This window comes from Etheostoma spectabile, chromosome 9, assembly GCF_008692095.1.
Source record: "Etheostoma spectabile isolate EspeVRDwgs_2016 chromosome 9, UIUC_Espe_1.0, whole genome shotgun sequence".
In the NCBI taxonomy this organism is placed as follows: Eukaryota; Metazoa; Chordata; class Actinopteri; order Perciformes; family Percidae; genus Etheostoma; species Etheostoma spectabile.
In genome coordinates, this window is record NC_045741.1 from 22,998,438 (window position 1) to 23,011,580 (window position 13,143).

The window sequence follows — 13,143 nt, forward strand, 5'->3', positions numbered from 1 at the left end:
TGGAGGGCTTCAATGATGAGAACAAAATAGAAGACAACGCTTGGAATCAAGGTCCACATGAAATAAAAAACAACAACAACCGTGGCTTAAAGCAGCGGCTGAGAGCTTCAAGGATATCACAAGAAAGGAGCAAACAGAAAAGCTTTTGTAAATAGGAGAAATACCACAAAAAGGGATAGAACTGGCAGAGAAATGAAGAAGGGGGTGAACTAACTGTACAGCACGAGGTTGAAGGAAAGTCAAAGCTTTTATGAGCAGGAGGAGGATAGGTCAGCTATGTGACTGGCTGGGCCCTCCTGGCTCTTGTATGTGTACTGGATCAGAAGTGCAGGACAGCTGTCAAAGCAGCGGTGTGGAAAAAAAACTGGCTAATTGTTCCGCTCAGGGCAGCAACACGTGTTTTGACTTCTTATCAGGATTGTCTAAAACGAACGTAGTGCTGTCTGACTAGTGCAGTCAACTCAGCCATCTCCTCCCTGTTTGGTTATATAACTGAGGCACGTCATCTGGGGATATGAGTTAAACAGGGTGTGCACATACAGGGCTTGGTCTATTGACACAATAAAACTAAAATGTGTTTTAAAAAATATGGGAATGCCTTGATTGAGTGAGCACAAGCTGTATAAGAAGATTAGATTGATAAGGACGTCGTCACTTCGACTCTCAGCTGCCATGGGAAGTTTTTCTTTTTTTCTTTGCAATTCCTTGGACACAAACTCAACCTACACCATGGCAACAGTGTTTCCATGCTCCGTTGGAGACGGGGTGTGAAGGAGAGTAGCTGGGAGCCATGAGGGTGTGTCTGTGGTGAGTCTCTCACTCAGAGACACATATTATCCCGGTATGTAGAGCTGAGAGTTGCTGAAGTCTTTTTGTGTGGGGAAAAAAGGGTCTACAGTTTTTCAGAAAAATCTTTACTAATGCTTCATGTTTACTTGATAAAAACGGATCACTTATTTCTATCGGAAATAAACCATGTACACAAATGTACACAATATCAAAAACAAGAGGAAAAATTATTGATAAATGAAACAAAACACACACACAAAACCACACTGGCATCTTCTTCTTCTCCATTAGCTACTACTAAATCGACCTCTAAGTTACAGATACAGACAGCCCAGCAGTAAAAGAGACCCATGTAAGCGTATATTGATCAAGCTTGTTCAATAGACAGTATGTCACCCTCTCACAAGCAGCCTATTCATTGTTCATTTATTTGATTCAAATGTTTTGTCCAGTGAATCACAAGACTCCACAGAAAATATCTGTTGTATCTTTTTGCGAGCCTTTGTGGAAGTGGTGACAACAACTGTGCCAACCGAGGTTAGACGTGAAGCGAGCGGGGTGGGTGGTATCAGAGATGTTCTAGAAGTACTGCGTCTCCAAGTACTGGAGTTTATGCACCGATCAATACCACGTAATAAAGCCCCTAAAGAAATCTATGTTAAAGTAGTTTATTTATGTTCTTTTCCCCGTTATGACTGACTGTCAAACTGGATAATAAAATAAAGTTCTGTGGCGTTCATTGTATGTTGCACAAAGAGTTTAACCTGAGCCAGACCGACCACAAAGATAGAAATCATATCACATCCATACATGGATAGTAGTGTACAGTTGTTGAAACATAAAATATATGACACACCGGAATCAGATCAGTTTTTCGGTATCAGGCAATACGCAAGTTCAGGTATCAGGTATCAGCTCCACACAACTCACTCTGGATTGCTCAGTATGTAAGTTCAGAAAATGGTGTCGTCCAGCAAATTTTGTGTGCAGAAAATCAAGCGAAGATAATTACTTTTTCTGAAGAGTCGGTCATGTGTCCCGTGTGTGGGGTGGGGGTGGTGCGCGGTCACGGAAGGCTTGTATCATGTGGATGCGCCGACAGCGTTGTTGCCATCACATGAATTCTCATGGGGGAGACAGAAACTACGCACTATAGCTATAAATTACAAGAAAACATTCAATGTCCTCTTCTATATCGTTATTGAGATATGAAATGACCTGTATCGGGACAGAAGATTTGGGCCATATCGCCCAGCCCTATTTTCTACTGATATTTTCTTTAAACTAACACAAAAAATCGGAGTGTCTTTCGCAATACGTCGCAGCCTTTTTATGCCTCACGCCCTAATTCTTTGAGCATTTTGATTGAAGTTGCATTGCAGATTCATCAATTAAGAGGGTAGCCCAAAACAACTCATACGAGAATCCATGTACCCTTTCCCTGTTTACATGTTCATAAGCATTTTGATCTGTGAAACATGTGAGCTACAAAAACCTTTGCAATTTGGATCCCCAAAATGCCCAGTCATTTCATTTAGCAGCTGCTGTAAACAAATCTCCTTGTATGAGGAGGTGGTTGTGTGCCCAGGTGCTGGTCAGACTCTTGCACAACGGAGCTGAGGACATCTCCCCCAGTGAACAAACGTCAGCGGCCTATTGCTCAACATGATCTAACTGTCACATGGGCATACCACTGTCAAAATGGAAATGACCCCTCTCAGTTTAGCTGTGAGGATTTGAGGCCTGTCTTTCTCACTGAGGGACCGACTATAATTAGTGGCAGTCAAAAACAGAAACAGACCTAGCAGACAGAACTTAACAGAAGGGACACCTGGGTGGGGTAGATGGGGTAGATGAAATCACTAGAATAATGTTTTGTTTATATGTGATTCATACTGGATACAATATAGTATCCACAGTTTTGAATTCTCAGTGTAGAGGGTGAAGGACCAGGAAAATTAACACTACCACTCTCCACTGAAAGCATGTTTGGAAGGGTTTTTGATGAACTTCCATTTTAATACAGTATCAATTTACACCGGCGCATCCCACAGAGATATCCCCCTCTTTTTTAACGCTTCAAGTCTATTTCTGTCCCGTTTAGTGAAGCTAAATCTGCATAGACAGCTGTATAAATCCCACAAATATCCTGCTGTGTACTTAAACGCATGAACTCTCTCTGCATTGATTGATCAAGGTTCCCAGTCTGTCTGTGAGTTTTCCTGTTTCACTCCGGATGCCATTTAGATAATGATGAGACTGTCAGTGAGTTGAGGCCTTCCAGTATACAACTATAGTATAGTAGTCCAGTATACTGCATTATATGATCCTTCAACATGGACCAATTTAAGATTGCTGGTACCCCATTTCTATGTACACTGAAATTTTGAAGAGGACGTGATGCATTTGAAAGAGCAAAGATTTTTCCAGATGTAATATGAATAAAATATAAATAGCCTACATGCCCTAAGCACCTAGGTGCAATCATATGGGAGAAAACGCAAAATGTTTTGGCTACCCCATAGTCTATATCCTTGACGTTCCACTTACGGGATTGCTCTGTGATTGGTTTAAAGAAATGCCAGGAGGAGGAGGGTCTGGCAAAGGGGAGACTACCTACCCCACGGTGAAGTATAAATTAAACATTTTTTAACATGCATTGCTGCGAAGAAGTAACAAAAGGGGAAGACTTAATCCGCTTTACTCTATCTGCACACTCCAAGAGCCTGATTATGTGGAATGCTTTGAGTGTGACAATCGTTTGCCGCATATTCAATCCTGTATTACAAGAAGAAAATACTTCCAACACACACACACACACACACACACACACACACACACACACACACACACACACACACACACACACACACACACACACAAAAATTTAATTTTACATCCCAAAACACGCACGCTTGCGCACACACACGTATTGTTATTAACCCTCTAAGCTTTCAGTAACTTGTAACTGGCAAATTCATCCCCAGGTCAATGTGCCGTTGATGACATCACCTTATCTGCATCAGCCAGGTCATACGCACAAGATAACGTGCATGATGAATGATCAGCCGTCTGTGCTTTGTCTGTAATTGTGTGCAGTAGTTTTAAAGAAATAAATGGGTACAACATGGAGTCATTTATTTTGTGTTTCTTGGGCTTCAAAAATCAATACAAGTAAACAGTAAGATCACTGCAGAGGTTCACTCCCATAACTTAAAGCTCTTAGTAATAAGACGAAGGACCGACCCCACTCTAACCGAGCCAGCAAGACGGGCTACTTCTGCATTTATGTACAAGCTCTACCTTGTTGGATCAATACTTCTGCATCTGCATTGTCTTATTTACAAAAATCGTTTCATGTCCATTCAAATAATGCTACTGTTTGAGTTAAAACCCTGACAGAGCATTTATTACCAAACAGCGTGGCACAGCTGTGAAAACCCACTGCTGTTTCATTATACTGTATTTCTGTGCCCTGAGCTTCACTTCCCTGCACTAATCAGGATTAAGGAACTACATTGTTTTATTGTAATCACATTGAACTAGAATTGCTTTTATGGTACAGATAAAGTGGTCAAATGAGTAACGCTAGGTGATTAGAAAAATGGATAGACATACAAACTGACAGCAAGAGCCCGACTGACCAACGAAGGCAGCAAAACGACCAAAAGAAAGTGTCAGTGAACATCTGAGGATGTTCACTGACACTTTTGGTTGTTTTGCTGCTTATGTTTCAACAGAGGGATTCATTGAGTGTAATGTTGCTGCTGCTAAACTGACACTACATGTTTGTTCTCCGACGTTACCTGACATGGTGAGGTCCAGTCTGTGGATGAGGGAACGCTTGGCTGATTCCATCTCAGGACTGGGGTTGTCGAGAGCTTGGCGGCACCACACAATGGGACTCAAGGCTTTCTGCAGGGGACTGTTCAGCTTCGCCTCGTATAGCCTGGAACAAAGACCCGAACAGCAAACACAATTGACACACGTGTTCATAAAAAGCAATACAAGCAACTGTTACATGAACATTAACGGTTCGCGACACACCTATCTCACCTCATATGTGATGGGACCCAGCAGCTTTCAGAGGAAATAAGATTGAGGGAATAACAAGTGTTTGAATTCTGCATTGGCAATAAGGCAGAAAGATATTTATGTGATGTGTTTGCTTTCCCCGGAAAATACTATTTGTTTTTATTCTGATCTATTTCATTCATAAATATTTGAAATCTTGGGGTCCAATTAATTATTTAAAATGCTGCTAAAACTATCGCCAGCTAAAAACGTACATCGAGGTGACTTGCAGACATGTTAGACTTGTCAGTATAATTCAATTACATTTTATGTGTAGAGAGTCAAAATCATAACAAGTTATCCCAGGACACTTTACCGATAGAATAGGTCTAGACCACATTCTATAATTTACAGAAACCCAACATTTGCCCCAAGAGCATGCATTTGGTGCCACAGCACGGAGGAAAAACGTCCTGAAAGCTCAGAGAGAAGCTGGCTCTTGGTGTGTGGATTCTTAGAGTGAGTCCACATGTTGCATACGCTAACCTAACACTAACTAGTGGTCTCTGGGATCTCTTAGCAATGAGGACAATCAGCTCCTGCTGCTGCAGACCGTGGCTCATGAACCACCGTTACTAGCCAAAACTATCTGGAAAAAGTCATTAGGTTCAGTGCATAGTCAGTTTTTCAGCATATCAGTGTTGATCGAAACTGTCAAACCCTCTCAATACTGATGGGAACACGTAAAAGGTATTAAAGTAAGGCTACAAACGAACAGAGTAGTCCACTTCTTGTTTGTCGCTTATTCAAAAAACACAAATGTGTGTTTATCATTAACAATAAAAAAGATAAAACGGAGAGAAGAGTTTCCCCTCAGAAGAGAAATCTGAGTCAGCAGTTATCTGCTCTCTTGCAGACATAGAAGGAGCCTTTCATGGTGAAAGGGGGGCTAGTGCAGAGAAATCCAAGCCTGCAATCTGGGTCAGCACCTTTTCAATGTTTATCAATGACTATCATTCACATTTGGCACAGCGCGTAGAAAATCGAACAGACCTAACCCATACTGCTTCATACATGAAGTCCCCGCTCTGAAACAATGACGTGTCAGGTCCACATGCAGGAGCGGGAGTGTGACAAGCAGCTATTGATAGACAGAGCCCTGCAGGAGCAGGCAGCGCTGACAGCAGTCTGATCATGTCAAAAAGGCTCAGTAGCTGCTGGCACAGGCACAGCACGCAGTGGAGCAAACGATGTCAACACTTTTAAGGAAACATGTACACTGATCAGCAGCACCCCCCTTTTTTATACAGACATGTCATATTCCAGTGGGTCGGTATCAGTGTTAGACCCCTGATCCCATTTGTCGATACAATCTGCTTGTTAGGGATATGCTTTTTCTTGTACCTACCAATACAAGGTGCACCACACCAGTCACATGAATGTAAAATCAATGTGAGCATCAAAACTAACTACTGACTTTTCTCAGATCGAGGCCTAATGATTGTAGTTATTCATTTATTTATGATGTGCCCTAGCTTTTCCAACGTTTTAGACACAGATATGGTAATCATAATCGTCCAAAATTATGTGATTTGAAAAACGTAACATTTTCTTGAGGGTGGACCCCTAAACGCCCTGGCAAATACATCCACCAAAGTCTTCCACAAAGCCAGTGATACCCTGTAAACCTTTTTTACCAGCACAACAACTTGGACACAGATGATATATCACTAAGTGCTGACTGCCGGAGCTTTTTCACTGCTGTCAGTTGCTGTGAGCTGGCTTTCAACCAAATATGATTGAAAGCCAGCCACACCTTTGTAATAGCCTTAGTAACCGTCTGATGTACAGTTTCTGCATCATCTTGCGGTCATTTTATAGTGTCTTATCATAGAAGACGCCAATCAAACAAATTCCTCCTAACAAGATGGATAACAAGGCCCGTCATTACATTGATGTCTAGTCAGTAGCTGAAGCCTGACATGTAACTACTTCATATCTATCTCAACAGACTTTCTGTAAACCCATCTACCAAGTCTGCATAGCTGACATCATCTGTGTAACTGCCTCTTCAAGGGATTTCCTTGAGTTGGAATGAGAGGCACGATTTAAACAGCCGCACAAATCCAATCACACTCTGGAGTGTTAAAGATTAAACTTTTAATGTGTATCTAGGCAAAGCCACCTAAACCTAAGTACCATGACTGCAAAGCACTGGAGTAAACGCAATGTATTGGGAGAGGATTAAGAACTGGAGTGTGGATAAACATGTGGCCTGATATCAGCAGACTAACATGATGTCACCTTTGTCCACAAGACACTGCCCACACCCTTCAGGTTGTCAGTAGGCATTGTTTGTAATCCCTGTGACCACAATACTCAAACATCAGTGTTTCGACACTGACACAGCATTTATTCCTACAGGATTACATGACAGTCCTGTTTCTCACCCCCTGCCTTTCTCTCTTGGTGCTGCAGAGCACTTGTGGCTGTGTGCCAACTGGTTTGGTAAAGGGACTTCAGAGGAGGAATACAACCATGGCTACCTTTCCCACATGGCTGCTGCCTGGCAGCAAAACAACTTTCAGTTTCACTGTACACACTGATCTCCTGCCACCACTGCCATGACAAGCCAGGCCAATTTGCCACATCCCAACAACAAAATGGTTTCAACAGATGATATGGGACTTGAGGCTCCTGAGTGTGACAGCTGAGAGCCTGGGCCTCAGAGGCCGACTGATCAGTCTCAGAAACAAATGCACAACCTGTAAGCAAGGTATGAGGTCATGGATAGAGATTTGGCATTCATTGTATGAAAAATGCATGTCTGTTATGATCATACAGTCCGAGAATGGGCTTGGCATCACCCACATGACGTGCCAAACAACACCCTTCAGTCAGTGATCCACAATGAGACTCCTTCAGCACAGATGACTTCAAATGTTTGTCAGACGTTTGTCGTGTAGTAGCTAATGTGTAGAGCAGCTGTTCCCAGGCTGTCGCCCAGCAATGAAGACACAAGAGGCAAGATGCATCCCAAAGACAAGCCCGTCACTCACCAGCTGTCCTCGTCTTCGTTAAGACAATCCATGTCTTCGAGATCTAAGATTTCCACTTCGTCTAGGATTGATGTTTCCCCTTCGTCTGTAAAACCCCCGATGCTGTCTGAATAAAGTGAGTTCATACTCGACACAGAGGCGGTAGCCGATGCCCCCTCATATTCATACGGCCTCCTGAAACTGATACCGTCGTAAGACAGTCTGGGGCTCAAACCACGGGTATTCTCCAACAGCCCACCGTAGCCACCCGTTCCGGCGAACCCCACCCCAGTGAAGCCGGCCAGACCGGCTGACATCCCCGCTGTAAGAGACGACGGGTCGTATCCGTCGCTGAGGGGTCTGTGGTTCCCTGACATCGCTCCAGACGAGGACAACATCGTAGACCGTGTCCGAAGCTGCTCATTTTGCTGTTCGAGTTTCTTCACCAAGTCCTGGAGCTTACGCACCTCCAGGTCCGCGTTGATGTTGGAGTTGATATCCTCCATAGCGGCTCCTCAGCCCTGCGAAAATATGTGGTGGTCGGTGGTATTTTTAGTCGTTTCTCTGCCGACAGTCTCTTTGTTTTTGTTTACTTCACTAATATCTACGTGTTCAAAAAAGACACTTTAATTTTTAACTGACTTAAAAAGATCAACAACGTCATCTTCTCCGGTTAATCGCGGTTCCGCGCAGGGTCGAGGCCATTTTCATAATACTCGTCACCAACTGTGTGAAAGACCAACAGGCGGCGGCTGAAACGTCACTACGTTCAGTATCGGGAGCGAGCACGTAACCAACACCTATATGAACATGCATGAATGACTGCTAAAAAAACGCGTGTATCATTATTTAGCTACAGAAAAGTCGTATTTACTTAAGCATTAATGTGGTTCGGGATTAATTATTCTATTTGATTGGTAACCAAATAATTTGTAATCTACTCGACTATTTTTAAATTATCACTTTATGAATTAACCTTTGCCTAAAGGAATACAATGCTGATCAAATTCATACCTACAAGAAGATATAAAGTGAATGGCATGGTGATTTCAATGACTCAAAATGTACAGCACTCTAAAAAAGAATTAAATTCTGAGAAGAAATAGTCAACAAAACAAATATAAACACAAACCTGTTTATTGCCATATACAAACCTATACATATTTTGGGATGTTATAAAAAGATCTATCGCAACAAACAAAAACTACTACTTATTATCTATTTACATAACCTGTTTCTGTGTCTCAGTCTTAAGAGAGTTCCAGGGCCTCCTCTGACTCCAGATGCTCCTCAGTTTTTTTAAACCCATCTCCCCCTCCTTGCTTTCCAGCCTCATCTTTATCCTCCACGTTCTCCTCTCCCGGCCCCTCGCTGGTCATAGTAGTGTCCAGCCCATCCTGGTCAGCAGTGGCGTTCTGTGAATCGCCTCCTTCTTCATCTTCATCTTCTACATCCATCTCCAAAACCCGAATGTGCCTGAGATTGGCACTTAGCTGCCAGGAGAGAAACAAATCTTAGGAAACAGTCCACTACATTTGTTCACTGGCTGGGAAATGTGAGAACACATGAAAATAGATCATCTGACCTCATTGATCCCTGGTACAAATACAGCATAGGAATATTACAGTACAGTTCATTCAGAAAATAAACTAAAATCCAGCACACACTAAATATAATCGTTAGTGCTAGATATATTCTGTAACTTACCACACAGGCCACTTTGCGGATTCCATTGACAGCTACAAATTGAGCCTTCATGTTTTCCATTTCACGCCACTGATTCCCCATCACCAGGCCTTGGCATGGGATGGCACTGCTCTGCTGGTCCAACCTAACCACACGGGTGACATGTTGAGCCAATAGGTGCAAAAGCAATCGCCATAAGCTTTCATTTGTTACCACATGTATAGTACTACTGAACAACCAACCAGTCCAGTCCTCATCTCTATAATACTGTGCTGGCTTTAACCTATGTAACCTGTGTAAGTTTACTCTCCATGTGCTATTTCTTACATCCGCAATTTGGATTCTTTTATTTGTGCAATTCCCTTTCTAGGCATCATTTATTTTATAACGGGGCACGTGCAATACTCTACTATATCAGGGCCTGTGCAATAGCCTCTCAAATGTTGGATGATCTCTATCTATTAATCGATTTTCTTGTCCAAAAGTACATTGTTGTCTTGTTGCCTTTGAGTATTTTTAAGCTGAGAATGAGAAGCTTTGAGTTGGACTCCCTCACATGTCAATGTTTTAATTGAGATTTTATTGTAAGTGCATTTTGGCTTTCATGTGTGTGTCTTTGTACGTATGTAATGATGTGATGTAATTTTGATGCCTATCTTGGCCAGGTCTCCCTTGCAAAAGAGATTTTTAATCTCAATGGGTATTACCTGGTTAAATAAAGGATAAATAAAAAAATATATATGTATTGTCTGTTACAAACTGTATGATTGATAACTAATGCATGTCTTTGTATGCAGCTATTGTCATCACTTCTTTCCCAACAACACATTTACTACAAGACAATAAAGTTTCTTATATTACATGTGCAGCATCTTATGCCTTTTCGCTGCTGTCTTTAGAGGATTGATCAAGCTAAAATATAGTGCGACATTTTAAAATTACTTTTAATCCAAACACACCTCAGGTTAGGCTCCCAGCAGAATTCAGTCTCACAGCTCAGGACTGAAGCAAGAGAAAGCTGAGCCAGCACACGCCTTTTGTTTTCTTCTTCTGATCCTTGCAAGACCACAGTTAGCATTTCATCGTCATAGAAACGAGCATCCAGGCAGCTGTATACATAATTAGTCCTGCAAAAGAAGAAGAATGGCAAGTCATGGTAGCAACACAACCAGTAGCTGAGGAAGGACTTTGCATTTATGTCTGTTTAACAAATCAACTGGCAGGAAAGAGAGGCACTGACTGGGCTGCAGCATTATCATCGTCTGCATTGTCAAGATGGTGGCTGAGGTCGATGGACATGACACTGTTGGGGATATGTCTGTGTGGGGAAAGCAAATATGGTTAAAAACAACAGATTAAATGCCCAAAGAAACTCACCCACAATCAATCACACTCATGTACCTGTTTGGGTCTGTTCCTTTCCGTAACAGGTAGAGCTTGCAGGGTGAAATCTCCGGCATGCAGAACACAACATTGTGCATTTTGGCTTTCTTGTCATTCCACCTGTAGAATTGCAAAAGAGAAATATTAATACAAACCCCTATTACTACATAGACCATTAGGAAATAGTTGGTGTTTTACGTACAAAGATGGGAGTTCAAAAAGACGTGGATTGTTTTCAGAGCTGGAAAGAAAATGCAGAGAAACAAATAAATACAACTTTAAGTCACATTAATTTAGTCATATTTAAAATAACACGGATTATTAAGAGAGACATAAGAGCATACCTCTCTGGCACAGTGTACAGGGGCAAAAAGACGGCCTGTTTTACCGACCTCCCAATTACTTCCTGCGTACAGATTACAAACAATAACTAAGCAACATGTAAAATGAAAGAATAAGCCAAAAGAATAATATCAAACATATGTTAATTAGCATTTGCCAAATAACTGTATTTTAGCTACTGTATGTGTTCAAATGCTACAGGAAGACCTTCAATCAACACACAGAACGGGCAAAAATGTTCCTACTCCTGAAGCCTACTGTATCTTGAAGCAACATTTTCAGAGTGTTAAATTCCAGACTGTCAGTGAAGGTCCCTAGCGTTTGGAACCAAATGCTTCATTGTACTGGTGGATAAGAGAAAGATGAGGAAAAACTCACTGCAGGTTCCTGTAGACACTGCACGATCACATTCTCCATCATCCTCTTGACAAAGTGCAAAGACTTTTGGGGAAATGAAGGGAACAGCAAAGGGCTCTCTAGATAAACAAGCCAACACATTCTCTCGGTTAGTTACAGCAGCGGTAGCTGAAATAAAACTACCACTCAAACTAATTGAGAGACCAGCAGTTTGTCACCAAACAAATTATTTAACCTCATTCCAACATGTACAAATTAGTTACAACACTACTAATTAATAACAGTCAAGATCATAGTTCACCCTTGAGGTGCGTGCTCTCCTGTAAGAACTTCAGCCACTGGTTTCCCTTTGTGTTGGGCGGAGACACGAGGTCCTCGTCCTCATCCTTCAGGTACTGTAGGTCCACATGAAAGAGAGACCAGCGTGTTGAAAGACAGCAGCTCCATTCAAAAACACTTGCAGGTATGAACACAAAACCACTCACCTGACCAACTCGTTCTACGTTGAAGTACTTCCCTTTACGATCAAAGAGCTCCTCATTCTGTTAAACCAGAAGACAGTTAATCTTGGTTTATAAAACGCTGTAAATATATTGAACATAAGAGTTAAATTGTCATCACAGTGCCATTACGCTGACCTCACCTCACTGAAATGTTCAGCCAGGAAGTCAGCAACAAAGGCAATGTCCTTCTGAGTCATCTAAGGCATCAACCGACATTAAAATTATTTATTTATTATTTTGTATTCATTATTTAGGAATCTCAAAGCTCTCTCTCCCTCTAACTCACCTTGTTGAGTTCTGGTGGAACGTGCTCCTCACACATTCTGAGCATGGCTGTGGAGAAACAAAGGTTTTTGCATAAAAATTATTCAAACAATTTTTTTTTTACAAACTAGGGCATGCCAAAATGCATGAATGTGCACAAATTGTTATATCAGGATCAACAAGTTAAACTACTGCACATGTATTCAACAAAGAGTATTTTACCCTTACCTACATACAACCACCGAAAAAAGGCTTTAAAGTTTTTCATACTCTTGTCAATCACCCTAGAGGACAAAATGAAAGCAGTGAAAAAAAGCAACAAACAGCAGCAGGTACACAATTAACACAAAATATAGTCTATATCCAGGACGTTCCACTTCCAGGATTGCTAGAGAGCTGTCAGAAATTCCACCAGATTTCACTCTTTTTGGCCAGATGTCCGTCCCCTTCCTATTTCTTTGTGTTGGCGTTCTAACCTCTGGTGGATACCTGAGGACTATGGTTACCTGGTCCTCAGGTCTCTGCAGGGTAAATCCAGACAGCTAGCTAGACTATCTGTCCAATCTGAGGACTATGGTTACCTGGTCCTCAGGTCTCTGCAGGGTAAATCCAGACAGCTAGCTAGACTATCTGTCAAATTGGAGTTTTCTGTTGACGACTAAAACTACTTCTGAACGTACACATGTTCCACCAAAACAAGTTCCTTCCTGAGACTATTTAGCAGAGGGACCGGGGCTCTGTCCGGTGCTTAGCACCACCCAAGACGA

The 13,143-nt window shown here is 41.9% G+C and overlaps 2 protein-coding genes across 9 annotated transcripts in view; both read right to left on the bottom strand.

Moving 5' to 3' along the window:
* slain2 (SLAIN motif family, member 2) overlaps nt 1-8,581 on the bottom strand; it is an 18,355-nt gene extending 9,774 nt beyond the window's left edge. For 3 of the 6 annotated variants that reach the window (XM_032526465.1, XM_032526463.1, XM_032526462.1), the window contains exons 1-2: nt 7,863-8,580; nt 4,596-4,738 (exon numbers count right to left, since the gene is read on the bottom strand). In XM_032526465.1, the coding sequence (XP_032382356.1) occupies nt 4,596-4,738; nt 7,863-8,347 (628 nt within the window). In that variant the 5' untranslated portion in view covers nt 8,348-8,580. Of the gene's footprint in view, nt 1-4,595; nt 4,739-7,862 lie in introns of all 6 variants that reach the window. The other 3 variants (XM_032526461.1, XM_032526460.1, XM_032526466.1) reach the window with 2 other exon arrangements.
* A 450-nt stretch (nt 8,582-9,031) lies between these two features.
* The window catches only part of anapc4 (anaphase promoting complex subunit 4), an 8,795-nt gene continuing 4,683 nt past the window's right edge, over nt 9,032-13,143 (bottom strand). For 2 of the 3 annotated variants that reach the window (XM_032526458.1, XM_032526457.1), the window contains exons 16-28: nt 12,605-12,660; nt 12,399-12,445; nt 12,253-12,309; nt 12,095-12,151; nt 11,911-12,004; nt 11,631-11,728; nt 11,255-11,316; nt 11,113-11,151; nt 10,929-11,030; nt 10,768-10,845; nt 10,487-10,654; nt 9,549-9,672; nt 9,079-9,334 (exon numbers count right to left, since the gene is read on the bottom strand). In XM_032526458.1, the coding sequence (XP_032382349.1) occupies nt 9,092-9,334; nt 9,549-9,672; nt 10,487-10,654; nt 10,768-10,845; nt 10,929-11,030; nt 11,113-11,151; nt 11,255-11,316; nt 11,631-11,728; nt 11,911-12,004; nt 12,095-12,151; nt 12,253-12,309; nt 12,399-12,445; nt 12,605-12,660 (1,225 nt within the window). In that variant the 3' untranslated portion in view covers nt 9,079-9,091. Of the gene's footprint in view, nt 9,335-9,548; nt 9,673-10,486; nt 10,655-10,767; nt 10,846-10,928; nt 11,031-11,112; nt 11,152-11,254; nt 11,317-11,630; nt 11,729-11,910; nt 12,005-12,094; nt 12,152-12,252; nt 12,310-12,398; nt 12,446-12,604; nt 12,661-13,143 lie in introns of all 3 variants that reach the window. The other variant, XM_032526459.1, reaches the window with a different exon arrangement.